Source organism: Oncorhynchus mykiss, chromosome 15 (genome assembly GCF_013265735.2).
Source record: "Oncorhynchus mykiss isolate Arlee chromosome 15, USDA_OmykA_1.1, whole genome shotgun sequence".
Classification (NCBI taxonomy): domain Eukaryota; kingdom Metazoa; phylum Chordata; class Actinopteri; order Salmoniformes; family Salmonidae; genus Oncorhynchus; species Oncorhynchus mykiss.
Genome location: NC_048579.1, coordinates 38,991,392 through 39,010,958, shown reverse-complemented (window position 1 = coordinate 39,010,958; position 19,567 = coordinate 38,991,392). Strand labels below are relative to the sequence as shown.

Below are 19,567 nucleotides of genomic sequence, written 5' to 3'. Positions count from 1 at the left end.
TTACAAGTAACAATTAAAGTGTGAAGCACCAGTGACTAGATCAATTAAAAAGTGGTGAGATGAAGCCGATGCTAAGCTGCAGGACTGTTTTGCTAGCACAGACTGGAATATGTTCCGGGATTCTTCCAATGGCATTGAGGAGTACACCACATCAGTCATTGGCTTCATCAGTAAGTGCATCGATGACATCGACATCTCAGTGACCGTATGTACCCCAACCAGAAGCCATGGATTACAGGCAGCATCCGCACTGAGCTAAAGGGTAGAGCTGCCTCTTTCAAGGAGGGGGACTCCAACCTGGAAGCTTATACGAAATCCAGCTATGCCCTCCGACGGACCATCAAACTGGTAAAGCATCAATACAGGACAAAGATTGAGTTGTACTACACCTGCTCTGACTCTCGTCGGATGTGGCAGGGCTTGCAAACCATTACAGACTACAAAGGGAAGCACAGCCACGAGCTGCCCAGTGACACGAGCCTACCAGATGAGCTAAACTACTTCTATGCTCGTTTCGAGGCAAATAACACTGAAACATGCATGGGAGCACCAGCTGTTCCAAGAGACGGTGTAATCACGCTCTCCTCAGCCGATGTAAGACCTGTTAAACAGGTCAACATTCACAAGGCCCCAGGGCCAGACGGATAACCAAGACGTGTACTGCGACCATGCGCTGACCAACCTGCAAGTGTCTTCGCTGACATTTTCAATCTCTCCCTGTCCGAGTCTAATACCAACATGTTTTAAGCAGATCACCATAGTGCCTACGCCCAAGAACACTAAGGTAACCTTCCTAAATGACTACCGACCTGTAGCACTCACGTCTGTGGTCATGAAGTGCTTTGAAAGGCTGGTCATGGCTCACATCAACACCATTATCCCAGAAATCTTACCCCCGCTCCAATTTGCATACCACCCCAACAGATCCACAGATGACTCGATGTCTATTGCACTCCACACTGCCCTTTCCCACCTGGACAAAAGCAACACCTATGTGAGAATGTTATTCATTGACTACAGCTCACCGTAGTAGCTAAGGACCCTGGGACGAAACACCTTACCTCTGCAACTGGATCCTGGACTTCCTGACTGGCTGCCCCCAGGTGGTAAGGATAGGTAACAACACATCCGTCACACTGATCCTCAACACAGGGGCTCCTCAGGGCTGCGTGCTCAGTCACCTCCTGCACTCCCTGTTCACTCATGACTGCACGACACCAACACCATCATTACATTTGTGATTGACACAACAGTGTCAACGATGACAGCCTATAGGGAGGAGGTCAGAGACCTGGTTGTGTGGTGCCAGGACAACAACCTCTCCCTCAACGTGATCAAGACAAAGGAGATGATTGTGGACTACAGGAAAAAGAGGACCGAGCACGCCCCACTTGTCATCGACGGGGCTGCAGTGGAGCAGGTTGAGAGCTTCAAATTTCTTGGTTTCCACATCACCAACAAACTAACATGGTTCAAGCACAACAAGGCAGTCGTGAAGAGGGCATGACAAAACCTATTCCCCCTCAGGAGACTGAAAATATTTGGCATGGATCCTCAGATCCTCAAAAGGTTCTACAGCTGCATCACTGCCTGGTATGGCAACTGCTCCGCCTCTGACAGCAAGGCACAACAGATTAGTGCGAACGGCTCAGTACATCACTGGGGCCAAGCTTCCTGCCATCCAGGGCCTCTACCAGGCGGTGTCAGAGGAAGGCCTAAATAATGTAAAAGACTCCAGCTACCCTAGTCATAGACTACCTCACGGCAAGCGGTAACGGAGTGCTAATTCTTGGTCCAAGAGGCTTCTAAACAGCTTCTACCCCATAGCCATAAGACTCCTGAACATCTAATCAAATGGCTACCCAGACTATTTGCATTGCCCCTTCTCCCCCTCTTTTACACTGCTGCTACTCTCATGTTGTTATCATTTTTTTATTTTACCTTTGTTTAACCTGTTGCGACTCTAGGGGTAGTATTTTCCTTTTTGGGAAAAAAACGTTCCCGTTTTAAACGGGATATTTTGTCAGGACAAGTTGCTAGAATATGCATATAATTGACAGCTTTGGATAGAAAACACTCTAACATTTCCAAAACTGTAAACATATTGTCTGTGAGTATAACAGAACTGATGTTGCAGGCGAAAGCCTGAGAAAAATCCAATCCGGAAGTGCTCCATATTTTGAAAGCGCTGCGTGCCAATGAGTCCCCATTGAGCTGTGAATGTGCCATCAACCAGCTTACGCTTTCTACGTATTCCCCAAGGTGTCTACAGCATTGTGATGTAGTTTTACGCATTTATGTTGAAGAATACCCGTAGGGGGCTACATTGCGTAAGTGGTCACATGATGCTCCCGGAGAAAATCTTGCGTAAAATACAGAGGTAGCCATTATTCCAATCGCTTTTACTGAGAAACCAATTGTCCCGGTTGATATATTATCGAATAGATATTTGAAAAACACCTTGAGGATTGATTCTAAACAACGTTTGCCATGTTTCTGTCGATATTATGGAGCTAATTTGGCGTTGTCGTGACCGCAATTTCCAGTCGATTTCTCAGCCAAACAAACAGAGCTATTTCGCCTACAAAAATAATATTTTGGGAAAAAATGAACTTTGGCTATCTACCTGGGAGTCTCGTGAGTGAAAACATCCGAAGTTCATCAAAGGTAAACGATTTCATTTGATTGCTTTTCTGATTTTCGTGACAAGGTTGCCTGCTGCTAGCAGGGCATAATGCTATGCTAGGCTATGATAAACTTACACAAATGCTTGTCTAGCTTTGGCTGTAAAGCATATTTTGAAAATCTGAGATGACAGGGTAATTAACAAAAGGCTAAGCTGTGTTCCAATATATTTCACTTGTGATTTTTCATGAATAGGAATATTTTCTAGGAAGATTTGTCTGTTGCGTTATGCTAATTAGTGTGAGGCGACGATTACGCTCCCGGGTTTGAGAGTCACAAGAAGTTAACCAGATAGGCAAGTTGAGAACAAGTTCTCATTTACAACTGCGACCTGGCCAAGATGAAGCAAAGCAGTTCGACACATACAACAACACAGAGTTACACATGGAGTAAAACAAACATACAGTACAAAGACAAGTTTACATACAATGTGAGCAAATGAGGTGAGATAAGGGAGGTAAAGGCCTCTGAGGTAAAGGTCTCTGACCTCCCCATACAGTTGGGGAGGAGGTAATTGTTTGGGCTATTCATAGATGGGTTATGTGCAGTGATCTGTGAGCTGCTCAGACAGCTGGTGAGGGAGATAAGCGCTTCCAGTTTCAGAGATTTTTGTAGGTCATTCCAGTCATTGGCAGCAGAGAACTGGAAGGAGAGGTGGCCAAAGGAGGAATTGGCCCTGGGGGTGACCAGTGAAAATGGTGGGTGCTGCTATGGTGACCAGCGAGCTGAGATAAGGCGGGACTGCAGAAGTCAGGGCAATTCGTATTTCTTGCCCTTTGCGGAGCAGCACAGAGCTGTCGAGCATAGCTGTTGTGAAGGTAGTGAGTTTGTGTTTATACAGGACCTCCTGCCCCAACCTACCATCAAACATTCATGTCAATGGGGAGCTATATGGTGCCCTCTGCATTGTTACAAAATTTGAAAGGCGCACAGCGATGCTAAAGAGATCAATTTGGCCTATGTATGCATAAAGTGTTTTTTAGTTCCCTCTACACCGACACAAACAGTATCCCGCAGACACTAACACACACCGTTGTTCTCAGCCATATTTGTCTTGAATACTTTGGCCTTTACTATTATTAGATAAAGAAGCCCAGATGGGATGATTTCTAAATAATTGAATTGCATGTGTATTATTTGGAATTGAAGGGGCTCAGTCACACAGGCCATTCTCTCAGTGACACAATTGTGCCATGACCCTCTATTGACATTCTGAGGAGATGGGGAACCCATTTGCATGAATTGTATCTCAGAAGCCAGTTTACTGGGTTTGGAGTGGGGGTTAATTATAAATAATTCAGTCTGAACAGTAGCTTTAGAATATAAAGTTGAGAGTGTTGATTTTAGGGGTTGCCACTTTAAGCTTAGTCCACAAATCTTTAGGCTATTCCCTGGAGATGATGCCTTCCTCTGTCTGCTTTTTAACCTTCATAACCTTCAACTAAAAGTCATTAAGGTTACATGAGGTGAAACCAGGCAATTTAATAAGTAGAGCTGGGACTATAAACCCCAAATTATCATCATCAACCATACTGATCAGGCATTTTGCTGATATCGTTTGTTACGATAAGTAGCCTATATTATAGCAATGTGAAGTTTGAAATTAAATACATTTCCTAATATGGGTGATTGTTAATGGGACAATTCATGGCCACAACTATTCGACTAGTAGTTTTAAAGGATAAAAAAAAACTGTTGCAGATTAATGTTCTAAACTTATTGTTCTATTTGTTATCATCTCAATTCATGCAATTTATCACAATAGATTTTTGTCCATATTGCCAAGCTCTAATAAGTAGTCTGCTCTTTTGCGCATACTGTATATAGCACTTTCTCTTGTCTAACACTACTGTATTTTAGTTTAGCATATTACAAATGTTTTAATCGCAAATTATCATAGCAGACTATGCCTATTGTAGTTTTGTCTATTTTGCTTGCTGCCAGATTGGAAGTGATGGAAAGATTCAGACTTTGTCTGGTTGTTTTCTGCTCATTGCTGTATGTCTGCCCGAAGGTAAATTGTTAGCTGACCTCTCCTGTGGTGTTTTGGAAATGTCCTTAATTACCAAATGATGAGAGAGCAAATCACACACCAGTCAGAGTTATGCTTAATATTCACCTTTAATAATAATTAAGCTTTTTGACTTTAACAACCCATTTGTTTCTTCCTAGTTGGAATGGTGTTCATTAACTTGAATTACTCCTTGTCCGTGTCTCACAATCCCACCTTATGAACTCACATTGTTAATCAGATATAATAAAACAGAGTATAAGTTTACTTAGTTACAATTCTATTTAAAATGGGGATATTGTTTATTAATTTATTCATAATAATTTTAACAGTTCCCCCTCAAATCATCCCTTCACATGGTTTAAAAGATACGTTTACATATGAAGACAAGCCTGACCTCTCCCCTCTCTGGGGCCCAAGTAACCCTGGGGCCCTGATCAGAGAAAGGATAACTGCAAACGGCTAACACTATAGTACAAAAAAATACATTCTAAATGGCAAGTATCTCACAAGCATATTATGAAAATAAAACATCTTATCTATGTTACCCAACTAATTCTGATTCACTTCCCCAACAGTGGACATGCACTCTACTGGGAATGTAAACACATGGAGGATTCAAGGGTGATTACCCTGCCTGCATCTAATAGCTTGTTCTGCCTGCACCAATAGAAATCAGATGCCCTGGCAGCCAGCCATCAGCCCTGATCTCTGATGCAAACTACAACGTCCGTCTGTCCGCCCGCCCAGTAACGGTCAAAAGTTTGGACACATACTCATTCCAGGGTTTTTCTTTATTTTTGAATATTTTCTACCTTGCGTAATAGTGAAGACATCACAACTATAAAATAACACACATTGAATCATGTAGTAACACAAAAAGTGTTTAACAAATCTAAATATATTTTAGATTCTTCAAAGTAGCCACCCTTTGCCTTGACAGCTTTGCACACTCTTGGCATTCTCTCAACCAGCTTCACCTGGAATGATTTTCCAACAGTCTTGAAGGAGTTCCCACATATGCTGAGCACTTGTTGGCTCAATTGGGTTGAGGTCGAGTGATTGTGGAGGCCAGGTCATCTGATGCAGCACTCCATCACTCTCCTTCTTGGTCAAGTAGCCCTTCCACAACCTGGATGTGTGTTGTGTCATTGTCCTGTTGAAAAACAAATTATATTCTCACTAAGCGCAAACCAGATGGGGTGGCATATCGCTGCAGAATGCTGTGGTAGCCATGCTGGTTAAGTGAAGCTTGAATTCTAAATAAATCAACAAAGCACCATCTCACCACCTCCATGCGTCATGGTGGGAACCACACATGCAGAGATCATCCGTTCACCTACTCTGCATCTCACAAAGACACAGTGGTTGGAACCAAAAATCTAATTTGGACTCATCAGACCAAAAGACAGATCTCCACCGATCTAATGTCAATTGCTCGTGTTTCTTGGCCCAAGCAAGTCTCTTCTTATTGGTGTCCCTTAGCAGTGGTTTCTTTGCAGGCATTTCGACCATGAAGGCCTAATTAAACTCAGTCTCCTCTGAACAGTTGATGTTGAGATGTGTCTGTTACTTGAGCTCTGAAGCATTTATCAGGGCTGCAATTTTGGAGACTGGTACTTCTAATGAACTTACCGTCTGCCGCAGCAGTTACTCTGGGTCTTCCTTTCCTGTGGCGGTCCACATGAGAGCCAGTTCCATCACAGTGCTTGATGGTTTTCGCGACTGCTCTTGAAGAAACTTTCAAAGTTCTTAATGTTCCTCATTGACTGACCTTCATGTCTTAAAGTAATGAAGGACTATTGTTTCTCTGCTTATTTGAGCTGTTCTTGCCATAATATGGACTTGGTTTTTTTAACAAATAGGGCTATCTTCTGTATACCACCTCTACCTTCTCACAACTGACAACTGATTGGCTCATGAAGTTGGTTGAGAGAATGTGCAAAGATGTCAACTTTTGACTGGTACTGTATATACATATACAGTGCATTTGGAAAATATTCAGACCCATTTACGTTTTCCAGATTTTGTTACATAACAGCCTTATTCTAAAAATGGATTTAAAAAAAATCTAATTTTGCTATGAGACACAATTGAGGGGAAGGGTACCAACAAATGTCTGCAGCATTGAACATTCCCAAGAACACAGTGGCCTCCATAATTCTTAAATGGAAGAACTTTGGAACAACCAAGACTCTTCCTCGAGCTGGCGGCCCGGCCAAACTGAGCAATCGGGGAGAAGGGCCTTACAATTTTTAAAACATTACAATACATTCACACATTTCACAACACTGTGCACCCTCAGGCCCCTACTCCACCTCTACCACATATCTACAGTACAAAATCTGTGCGCAGAGTGCATATGTTATCGTGTGTGTATGCATGCGTTTGTGTTGCTTCACAGTCCCCGCTGTTCAGTAATGTGTATTTTAGTTTTTTAAATCTAATTTTACTGCTTTCATGATTTACTTGATGTTCAGTAGAGTTGCATGTAGTCATGGCTCTATGTAGTACTTTGCGCCTGCCATAGATTTTTCTGGACTTGGGGACTGTGAAGAGACCTCTTGTGGGGTATGCATGAATGTGCGCCAGTAGTTCAAACAGACAGCTCTGTGCGCCAGTAGTTCAAACAGACAGCACTGTACATTCAACATGTCAATACCGTTCATAAATACAAGTAGAGATACAGTTAATCTCTCCTCCACTTTGAGCCAAGAGAGATTGACATGCATTTTAATAATATTAGCTCTCTGTGTACATCCAAGGGCCAGCTGTGCTGCCCTGTTCTGAGCCAATTGCATTTTTCCCAAGACCCTTTTTGTGGCACCTGACCACATGACTGAACAGTAGTCCAGGTGCGACACAACTAGGGTCTGTAGGACCTGCCTTATTGATAGTGCTGTTAAGCAGGTAGAGCTTTGCTTTATTATGGACAGACTTCTCCCCATCAAAGCTACTGTTGTATCAATATGTTTTGACCATGACCATATACAATCCAGGGTTACTCCAAGCAATTTAGTCATCTCAACTTGCTCAATTTCCACATTATTTATTACAATATTAAGTTGAAGTTTAGGGTTTAGTGAATGAGTTGTCCCAAATGTAATGCTTTTAGTTTGAGAAATATTTGGGACTAACTTATTCCTTGCCACTCACTCTGAAACTAACTGCATCTCTTTGTTAAGTGTTGCAGTAATTTCAGTCGCTGTAGTAGTCATGTATAATGTTGAGTTATCCGCATACATAGACACACTGGCTTTACTCAAAGCCAGTGGCATGTCATTAGTAAAGATTGAAAAAGTAATGAGTCTAGACAGCTGCCCTGGGGAATTCCCTATTCTACTTGGATTATGTTGGAGAGGCTTCCATTTATAGAACACCCTCTGTGTTCTGTTAGACAGGTAACTCTTTATCCACAATATAGCGGGGGGGGGGGGTGTAAAGCAAGCTTTTCCAGCCGTGAACTATGATCGATAATGTCAAAAGCCGCACGGAAGTCTAACAAGACAGCCCCCACAATCTTTTATCAGCAATTTCTCTCAGCCAGTCATTTGTGTAAGTGCTGTGCTTGTTGAATGTCCCGCCCTATAAGCATGCAGAAAGTTTGTCAATTTGTTTACTGTAAATTTGTTTACTGTAAAATAGCATTGTATCTGGTCAAACACAATTTTTTTCCAAAAGTTTACCAAGGTTTGGTAACAGGCAGATTGGTCGGCTATTTGAGCCAGTAAAGTGGGCTTTACTATTCTTAGGTAGCATAATGACTTTTGCTTGCTGCCAGGCCTGGGGGCAAACACTTTCTAGTAGGCTTAAATTGAAAATATGGTTATATCGTCCACTATTATCCTCAGTAATTTTCCATCCAAGTTGTGACCAGACAGAAGCCACTCCTCAGTTTTATTTATTTGATTTATTTTACATTTATTTAACTAGGCAAGTCAGTTAAGAACAAATTCTTATTTTCAATGACGGCCTAGAAACATTTGGTAACTGCCTTGTTCAGGGGCAGAATGACAGATTTGTACCTTGTCAGCTCAGGTATTAGAACTTGCATTTTTTTGGTTATTAGTCCAATGCTCTAACCATTAGGATACCCTTCTGTAAAAGGCACACTAAAGACTCTGACCATGAGAAACAAGATTTTCTGGTCTGATGAAATCAAGATTGAACTCTGGCCTGAATGCCAAGCATCACGTCTGGAGAAAATCTGGCGCCATCCCTACGGTGTGCTATGGTGGTGGCAGCATCATGCTGTGGGTATGTTTTTCAGTGGCATGGACTGAGAGACTAGTCAGGATCGAGGGGAAAGATGAACAGAGCAAAGTACAGATATATCCTTGATAACCTGTTCCAGAGCACTCGGCACCACAGACTGGGGTCAAGGTTCACCTTCCAACAGAACAACGACCCTAAGCACATAGCCACGACAACGTAGGAGTGGCTTCGGGACAAGTCTCCGAATGTCCTTGAGTGCCCCAGCCAGAGCCCAGACTTGAATCTGATCAAACATCTCTGGAGAGACCTGAAAATAGCTGTGCAGCAATGCTCCCCATCCAACCTGACAGTGCTTGAGAGGATCTGCAGAGAAGAATGGGAGAACTCTCCAAATCCAGGTGTGCCAAGCTTAGTGTCATACCCAAGAAGACGTGAGGCTGTAATCGCTGCCAAATGTGCTTCAACAAAGTACTTAGTAAAGGGTCTGAATACTTATGTAAATGCGTTTAAGGTAAAATATATAAATTAGCAAAATGTCTGAACCTGTTTTTACTTTGTCGTTATGGGGTATTGTGTCGATTGAAGGAAGAAAATAGAAATCTTAGAATAAGGCTGTAACCTAACAAAGTGGAAAAAGGCAAGGGGTCTGAATACTTTCCGAAGCACTGTGCATTTTTTATATTTTTTTAATGTCCTGCCTTGTGTGCACATTCGGTAGTACTGTATATCCTGGTATGGTACAGAAACATTCTGAAAATATGTATACCACCCAACTCTAATTGCAACACAATAGTAATACATTTTCAACACATTTTGTTATGTGAATTTCAAGTAGGATAGGCCTAGGCACCATGGGAAATGTATTTAACGAGTTTCCGTTTCTCGAATTAACTCAAGAATATCAGAATATCTCTATACTATCCGTCATCCATCAATCATTTGCTCCTATTTCTGTCTCATTCTGAACGTCATAATATTCTATAAATCTACACAAACCCTGGTCTACATAATGACTCAGAAATACACAAATTGGCTTAATTTATTTACTAAATAATCACACAGAAATACTTTAACACACACACAGGAGATATTATACGTTGATTACTAACATAATGCAATGCAGAGTCCCTGGTGGACTTTCCCGAAATGACAGCTGGTTACACAATGAAAGGTGGGGTGTAAGAAAGGGCGAGAGGAGAGACAAAGGAATTCAACTATTGTACATAATACGCTCATTGTGGATATTTAGCACCCTAACATTCGCTCATTCGGATTTAGAAATGCAATGTACATATTTACGTGTATGTCTTTGTCGTCTCTCTTTGTTGAAATCGCCAGGCCTATTTTATCAGTCGACAGTCTTTGTTTGTCCACCAGAGGTCACCATGCTGTTTGTAGTCGCAACTTCTTGGTCTCGGAGTGTCTGTTAGAACCGATCCTACAAAGGTGTACCACGCGGTGTTCAGAGATACTTGTTAGAATAGATCCCTTTGAGGTATCTATGGTGGTGAAAGGAATTATATTACATATACAGCTGCTGCCTGAATGTGTAGTTTTCACCGCTACTCGTTGAGAGTTTGAGGGCTGTTGTGGAAATTTCCTGTATTTACCAAATCATGAGAGCAAACCACACACAAGTCAATAGTTAGTTATCACAAAATCCATCTTTAATTATATGAGCTCCATCACAACCCTGTGACTCTCAGATCAATTCAGTGTCTATAAATGAATTCTCTGAGAGTCCCTTACACATTGCAACTGAGATCCTTTATAGCAAAGACACTTTGTCTCCTAAACTATTTTATTTTCTCAAACTCAGAACCTAAACAAATCCTCCATATCAACAGGGTGGATTTGATATATGCCTATCTTGACAAGATCACTGAGACACATTGACTGGCACACAGACATTGTGGAGCCAAGAGATACACTCTTGACCTCTCCCCTCTCTGCGGCCCAAATAACTTAGTCTTGACAGAGACCAGATAACTGCAAACCTCGCCACAGTATTATACAAGAATAAACATTCTGATGAGTAGTAACTTACAAACATATGATGAATATAAAACATCTTACCTATGTTACCAACTAATTCTGATTATTCCCCAACAGGGCCTTACCATTTTCTGGTCTAGTAGTTTTAAACCATGTTACACGCCAGTAGCAACCCGGCATGTTTTGGTCTGGTGGAGTCTAACCATTCATGACGTTCGGCTCAACACTTTCCGCCTGCTTGGTCTCTAGAGAGAGAACCATTTGTAACGTAACTGGTCCAAATGGTTGATTATTCAGGGTACAGCTAGAACCACTACACACCGGTAACAACCCGGCAGTTTTTGGTCTCTATTTAAATGGCAAGCATTTCAATTAGTAGCCACCGCTCCACGTTTTCTGGTCTCATGTAAATTTCATTAGGAGTCCTTTTTATAAGCACTCTGGAAAAATGGGTGTTCCATCCTTTTGGCATAATGTCCATGTCCGTGTGGTTACTGACATGGCTAAAATCCCATTTCATCTTCTCACAAATAGTTTCATATTTAATCATACGTTTTACAACATTTAGATGTAACTCTGACATACATTGTGAAAGCTTGTAAAGTTACAATGTTTCCGTTATAACATCTTTAATGATATCACATAATCATTGTTTGGATCACCACCGACCATTTCCCACATTCTTTATGTTAGGAATATTGTTTCATTATCCATTGTTGGATGTTAAAGTTCTTTGGGCAAGAACCTCTGTAACCTCTGTAGAACCTCTCACATTCCATTCTTGGATACTGAGAGGCAGAGGGAGAAAGTTAGAAACCATTTGCGACTGGTCGTTAAGTCGTTATTCCTCAGGTGGGGGGGCGGGGGCTGCTGCGATCTTTGATCCTCACCCGTGAGGGAAAGTCATGACAGTCTTGTCACTTTTCCATAGAAGCGCTGAAACCCCTCACAGATATTTATTTTACTTCATAGCCAGTTGAATATATAAAAGCAAAGGCTTGCATGAGTGTGAGAAGCGATGCAAAATGTGTTCTGTTCTCGCCGCCACATTGAGTATTACGTTGTATAACGTACTTCCGGCGCCGACAGAGATGGCCGCCTCGCTTCGCGTTCCTAGGAAACTATGCAGTTTTTTGTTTTTTTACGTGTTATTTCTTACATTAGTACCCCAGGTCATCTTAGGTTTAATCACATACAGTCGAGAAGAACTACTGAATATAAGATCAGCGTCAACTCACCATCAGTACGACCAAGAATACGCTTTTCGCGACGCGGATCCTGTGCTCTGCCTTACAAACAGGACAACGGAGTGGATCCCATGCAGCGACCCAAAAAAACGACTCCGAAAAAGAGGGAAACGAGGCGGTCTTCTGGTCAGACTCCGGAGACGTGCACATCGTGCACCATTCCCTAGCATTCTTCTTGCCAATGTCCAGTCTCTTGACAACAAGGTTGATGAAATCTGAGCAAGGGTAGCATTCCAGAGGGACATCAGAGACTGTAACGTTCTTTGCTTCACGGAAACGTGGCTTACTGGAGAGACGCTATCCGAAGCGGTGCAGCCAACAGGTTTCTCCACGCATCGCGCAGACAGGAGAAAAAATCTTTCTGGTAAAAAGAGGGGCGGGGGCGTATGCCTTATGACTAACGTGACATGGTGTGATGAAAGAAACATACAGGAACTCAAATCCTTCTGTTCACCTGATTGTAGAATTCCTCACAATCAAATGTAGACCGCATTATCTACCAAGAGAATTCTCTTCGATTATAATCACAGCCGTATATATCCCCCCCCAAGCAGACACATCGTTGGCTCTGAATGAACTTTATTTGACTCTTTGCAAACTGGAAACCATTTATCCGGAGGCTGCATTCATTGTAGCTGGGGATTTTAACAAGGCTAATCTGAAAACAAGACTCCCCAAATTTTATCAGCATATCGATTGCGCAACCAGGGGTGGAAAGACCTTGGATCATTGTTACTCTAACTTCCGCGACGCATATAAGGCCCTGCCCCGCCCCCCTTTCGGAAAAGCTGACCACGACTCCATTTTGTTGATCCCTGCCTACAGACAGAAACTAAAACGAGAGGCTCCCACGCTGAGGTCTGTCCAACGCTGGTCCGACCAAGCTGACTCCACACTCCAAGACTGCTTCCATCACGTGGACTGGGACATGTTTCGTATTGCGTCAGACAACAACATTGACGAATACGCTGATTCGGTGTGCGAGTTCATTAGAACGTGCGTTGAAGATGTCGTTCCCATAGCAACGATTAAAACATTCCCTAACCAGAAACCGTGGATTGATGGCAGCATTCGTGTGAAACTGAAAGCGCGAACCACTGCTTTTAATCAGGGCAAGGTGTCTGGTAACATGACCGAATACAAACAGTGCAGCTATTCCCTCCGCAAGGCTATCAAACAAGCTAAGCGTCAGTACAGAGACAAAGTAGAATCTCAATTCAACGGCTCAGACACAAGAGGCATGTGGCAGGGTCTACAGTCAATCACGGACTACAGGAAGAAATCCAGCCCAGTCACGGACCAGGATGTCCTGCTCCCAGGCAGACTAAATAACTTTTTTGCCCGCTTTGAGGACAATACAGTGCCACTGACACGGCCTGCAACGAAAACTTGCGGTCTCTCCTTCACTGCAGCCGAGGTGAGTAAGACATTTAAACGTGTTAACCCTCGCAAGGCTGCAGGCCCAGACGGCATCCCCAGCCGCGCCCTCAGAGCATGCGCAGACCAGCTGGCCGGTGTGTTTACGGACATATTCAATCAATCCCTATACCAGTCTGCTGTTCCCACATGCTTCAAGAGGGCCACCATTGTTCCTGTTCCCAAGAAAGCTAAGGTAACTGAGCTAAACGACTACCGCCCCGTAGCACTCACATCCGTCATCATGAAGTGCTTTGAGAGACTAGTCAAGGACCATATCACCTCCACCCTACCTGACACCCTAGACCCACTCCAATTTGCTTACCGCCCAAATAGGTCCACAGACGATGCAATCTCAACCACACTGCACACTGCCCTAACCCATCTGGACAAGAGGAATACCTATGTGAGAATGCTGTTCATCGACTACAGCTCGGCATTCAACACCATAGTACCCTCCAAGCTCGTCATCAAGCTCGAGACCCTGGGTCTCGACCCCGCCCTGTGCAACTGGGTACTGGACTTCCTGACGGGCCGCCCCCAGGTGGTGAGGGTAGGCAACAACATCTCCTCCCCGCTGATCCTCAACACTGGGGCCCCACAAGGGTGCGTTCTGAGCCCTCTCCTGTACTCCCTGTTCACCCACGACTGCGTGGCCACGCACGCCTCCAACTCAATCATCAAGTTTGCGGACGACACAACAGTGGTAGGCTTGATTACCAACAACGACGAGACGGCCTACAGGGAGGAGGTGAGGGCCCTCGGAGTGTGGTGTCAGGAAAATAACCTCACACTCAACGTCAACAAAACTAAGGAGATGATTGTGGACTTCAGGAAACAGCAGAGGGAACACCCCCCTATCCACATCGATGGAACAGTAGTGGAGAGGGTAGCAAGTTTTAAGTTCCTCGGCATACACATCACAGACAAACTGAATTGGTCCACTCACACAGACAGCATTGTGAAGAAGGCGCAGCAGCGCCTCTTCAACCTCAGGAGGCTGAAGAAATTCGGCTTGTCACCAAAAGCACTCACAAACTTCTACAGATGCACAATCGAGAGCATCCTGGCGGGCTGTATCACCGCCTGGTACGGCAACTGCTCCGCCCTCAACCGTAAGGCCCTCCAGAGGGTAGTGAGGTCTGCACAACGCATCACCGGGGGCAAACTACCTGCCCTCCAGGACACCTACACCACCCGATGTCACAGGAAGGCCATAAAGATCATCAAGGACATCAACCACCCAAGCCACTGCCTGTTCACCCCGCTATCATCCAGAAGGCGAGGTCAGTACAGGTGCATCAAAGCTGGGACCGAGAGACTGAAAAACAGCTTCTATCTCAAGGCCATCAGACTGTTAAACAGCCACCACTAACATTGAGTGGCTGCTGCCAACACACTGACACTGACTCAACTCCAGCCACTTTAATAATGGGAATTGATGGGAAATGATGTAAATATATCACTAGCCACTTTAAACAATGCTACCTTATATAATGTTACTTACCCTACATTATTAATCTCATAGGCATACGTATATACTGTACTCTATATCATCGACTGTATCCTTATGTAATACATGTATCACTAGCCACTTTAACTATGCCACTTTGTTTACATACTCATCTCATATGTATATACTGTACTCGATACAATCTACTGTATCTGCCTATGCTGCTCTGTACCATCACTCATTCATATATCCTTATGTACATATTCTTTATCCCCTCACACTGTGTACAAGACAGTAGTTTTGGAATTGTTAGTTAGATTACTTGTTGGTTATTACTGCATTGTCGGAACTAGAAGCACAAGCATTTCGCTACACTCGCATTAACATCTGCTAACCATGTGTATGTGACAAATAAAATTTGATTTGATTTGATTTACATTCCAGCTTGGCCAGTCCCTAGATGGACACCTGTGCCTGCTAGCATTGTCTCTGACTATGATGCTTGGCCAGTGACCTTCCTCTGAAACACTAGATGGGCTAGTGGGCATTAGATCCTGTTAAAGTTTGCTATACGTCTTCACAGTAGTCAAGTCGCACAGCATACGGTGGGTAATTCTTTACTTTATCCTCCATGACGTTAAATAGTGCCCTACGGGAATGCATCCCAGTGTCATAGCTGATGCAAGTAGAGTACTATTGGAATGACTTAGTTCTCATCTGGTTGTCTAACTTTGACAATCCGAAAACTAGTCTGTCTATTTTTTACTTAACAATGGAATATTTATTTGCTTTCAGGTGGATAACCGGCCCAAGTACTATGGGAGAGAGTAAGTTGGCTTATTTCCATTTGGAATTTATATACAAAACTAGCTGTTTATCCAGTCAGTATCAGTATTTCCAATGTTCTGTCTTCTCCCCAGGTACCATGGGATGGTCTCCAGAGAGGAGGCTGACCAGCTGCTGAGTGTGGCAGAGGGCAGTTACCTCATCAGGGAGAGCCAGAGGCAGCCTGGGACCTACACACTGGCCCTACGGTTAGGCACACGCACACCCTTTCTACAGATTAACTTTCCAAAAAAGTGTGATTCATGACTTGTTTTTGGTTAGTTTTTAAACTTTATTTTTTTGTTTGTTTGGAGTTTCACCACTTTTTTTCTCCCCAATTTTAAGGGAGGTTTTGGCCGGCCAAACCCTCCCTTAATCCGAAAGACGCAGGGACAATTTTGCGACGCCTCATGGGTGTCACGGCCACCTGTGAGAGAGCCTCGAATCCGGGTCTGTAGTAAATGCCTCAAGCACTGTGATGCAGTGCCTTAGACTGCTGCGCCACACAGGAGGTAGTTTTTAAAATGATTAACACATTTTTACAGCTTTGTTATTTAACCTCAAGTCTAAGTAATTTGGTAGGGCGGGGGTTCTACTAAGCTAACATATGGAATTGCTTTAAGATCATCATAACATGAATCATTTCACTATTTGATTTTGAATTTTAGGAACCCTTTAGGTACGCTGTACATACAAATGTATGTGGACACCCCATCAAATGAGTGGATTAAGCTATTTCATCCACACCTGTTGCTGACAGGTGTATACAATTGGACACATAGACAAACATTGGCAGTAGAATGGCCTTATTGAAGAGCTCAGTCACTTTTAACGTGGCACCGTCATAGGATGCAACCTTTCCAACGAGTCAGTTAGTCAAGTTTCTGCCTTGCTAGAGCTGGCCCAGTAAACTCTAAGTGCTGTTATTGTGAAGTGGAAACGTCTAGGAGCAACAACGGCTCAGCCGCGAAGTGGTAGTGAACGGCCGTGACCGGCCAGTGCTGAAGCGCGTAGTGCTTAAAAATCGTCTATTCTCGGTTGCAACACTCACTACTGAGTTCCAAACTGCCTCTGGAAGCAACGTCCACATAATAACTGTTTGTCGGGAGCTTCATGAAATCGTTTTCCATGGCTGAGCAGCCGCACACAAGCCTAAGATCATCATGCGCAATGCCAAGCGTCGGCTGGAGTGCTGTGAAGTTCACCGCCATTGGACACCGGTGCAGTTGAAACGCGTTCTATGACGTGATGAATCACGATTCACCATCTGGCAGTCCAACAGACATACACATAGTGCCAACTGTAAAGTTTGGTGGAGGAGGAATAATGGTCTGGGGCTTTATTTATTTTTCGGTCTGAGGCTTCCCTCAAACACTTTCCATCCCATATCTCCTTTGGTCACGCTAAAGCAGAGGTAATGAGTGTTTTGGGCTCTGAGTATTTTTATATACTAGGGCAGCGTTTGAAATTCTCAAGCAATGAGGTTTTGAAATGCAAATAAACTGCATTGCTTCCTCCTGGATATCTGATAGAAGAACAAGAAGGTGTTCTTTTCTCTCTGCTTAAGTGCCTCACCCTTGCTGATTCTCTGCTATAGTTGATTTCCATATATATAATCACCTCCTGTGTAAGGGTGGGTGGAAAATGGTGCCCCACTATGGGCTGCCTTGGTTCTGAATTTGGAAAGGTTGTATTTTGGGTTAGGTAATGAACTTTAGATCTGGTAAGGATTCTTAGCTAGTTCGTTTAATCCCCTGAGTTCTTTGAAGCATCTCCCCTTATTTCCCATTGACAGATGAGATTGAAATATTGGTCTCTGGCATCTACCCAATGATGAAGAATTCCTTGCATTGTTCTGGCTCATGTTGTGCACAGTGATGGGATTTACTGATTTGTTGTTTGGCTCTTTTTGCGGCATGAGAGGCCTTTTTCCTGTGAGATGAGGATGTACTTATTTATTATTATTATTATTTTTTTTGCATTTGCTATACACTTGCTGTATTGACCAGCTCTAATAAAGGTCTCCATTATTTATAACCACTAAATTCAGGGAAGGAATTATTTGATCTAGCTGTCATTAATGGATATAAAAACCTCTTAGATCTTTTGTGAAAATGATTTCATTTTGTTTTCCACTGATTCAGGGTATGAGGAAACGGAGGCAGGCAAAGGGATTTTATTCCTTTAGGGTCGACTCTTCTCAGGTGTGTGTGTGTGTGTGTGTGATCATCCAAGGATTTTCCTTTTTCCACCCAGCTGTACGGCCTCCTTATTCTCCCCAGCTAAGACAGGGTGTAAAAACGCTCTCCTACCCATGGAAACTGATTGTCACAGATTTTTTTTTATTTTTTGTCTTCCTCTTCCCCCCTTCTATCCTGGATCCAGCTTTGGAAATCAAACCAAGAACTTCCGCCTCTACCATGATGGGAAACACTTTGTCGGGGAGAAGCGCTTTGAGTCCATCCACGACCTTGTGACAGATGGGCTGATCACACTCTACATCGAGACCAAGGCAGCAGAGTACATCGCTAAGATGACCATTAACCCAATCTATGAGCACATTGGCTACACAACACTCAACAAGGAGCCCACGCTGAAGAAACACTTGCCCGTGTGCAAGGAGGTTCCCGATGGGCCTGCTCCACAGGGAGAGCGGGTTGACGAGGAGAAAGGGGTAAGGAACAATCTCACACTGTCTTGAAAATGTCAGTATTTTACTGTACTAGAAAAAAAAACAAATGGAGCAGATGCTGAAATGAATCCAATGTGAAAACCAGGCAGAAGTAAAAAATGTTCCATGTCAAGTAATTCCAGCTCTACTATTCTAAAGTGCAGAAAGTTGGTAGCACTGCTCTTGTTGCTTACAGAAAAAAAGTAGACACAACATTTGCTGGTGTGTGGTTGTGTGTATACAGTGCATTCTGAAAGTATTCATACACCTTGACTTTTTCCTCATTTTGTTATGTGACAGCCTTATTCAAAAATGTATTAAATAGTTTTTCCCCCCTCATCAATCTACACACAATACCCCATTATGATGAAGAAAAAAAAATATATAAAAAAATATAAGACTGAAATATACTATTTACATAAGTTTTCAGGCCCTTTACTCAGTACTTTATTGAAGCACGTTTTGGCAGCAATTACAGCCTCAAGTCTTCTTGGGTATGACGCTTCAAGTTTAGCACACCTGTATTTGGGGAACCTCTCCCATTCTCCCATACAGATCCTCTCAAGCTCTGTCGGCTTGGATGGGGAGTGTCGCTGCAGAGTTATTTTCAGGTCTCTCCAGAGATGTTTGATTGGGTTCACGTCCAGTCTCTGGCTGGGCCACTCACGGACATTCAGAGACTTGTCCCGAAGCCACTCCTGCATTTTCTTGGCTGTGTGCTTAGGGTTGTTGTCCTGATAGAAGGTGAATCTTCGCCCCAGTCTGTGGTCCTGAGCGCTCTGGAGCAGGTTTTTGTCAAGGATCTATCTGTACTTTGCTCCATTAATCTTTCCCTAGATCCTGACTAATCTCCCAGTCCCTGCCGCTGAAAATTATCCTCACAGCGTGATGCTGCCACCACCATTCACCGTAGAGATGGTGCCAGGTTTCCTCCAGATTTGGCATTCAGGCCAAATAGTTCAAACTTGGTTTCATCAAACCAGATAATCTTGTTTCTCATGGTCTGAGAGTCCTCTAGGTGCCTTTTGGCAAACTCTAAGTGGGCTGTC

General features: G+C 43.4%; 1 protein-coding gene across 4 annotated transcripts in view; it reads left to right on the top strand.

The window, feature by feature from the left end:
* The window catches only part of LOC110490041 (N-chimaerin), a 60,638-nt gene that overhangs the window by 5,168 nt on the left and 35,903 nt on the right, over positions 1 to 19,567 (top strand). For all 4 annotated transcript variants that reach the window (XR_002468646.2, XM_021563139.2, XM_021563141.2 and 1 more), the window contains 3 exons: positions 15,818 to 15,849; positions 15,943 to 16,056; positions 18,233 to 18,521. Coding sequence is in view for 3 of the 4 variants with exons in the window: in XM_021563139.2 (XP_021418814.1) it covers positions 15,818 to 15,849; positions 15,943 to 16,056; positions 18,233 to 18,521 (435 nt within the window). In the remaining variant the exon portion in view is untranslated. The remainder of the gene's footprint in view (positions 1 to 15,817; positions 15,850 to 15,942; positions 16,057 to 18,232; positions 18,522 to 19,567) is intronic.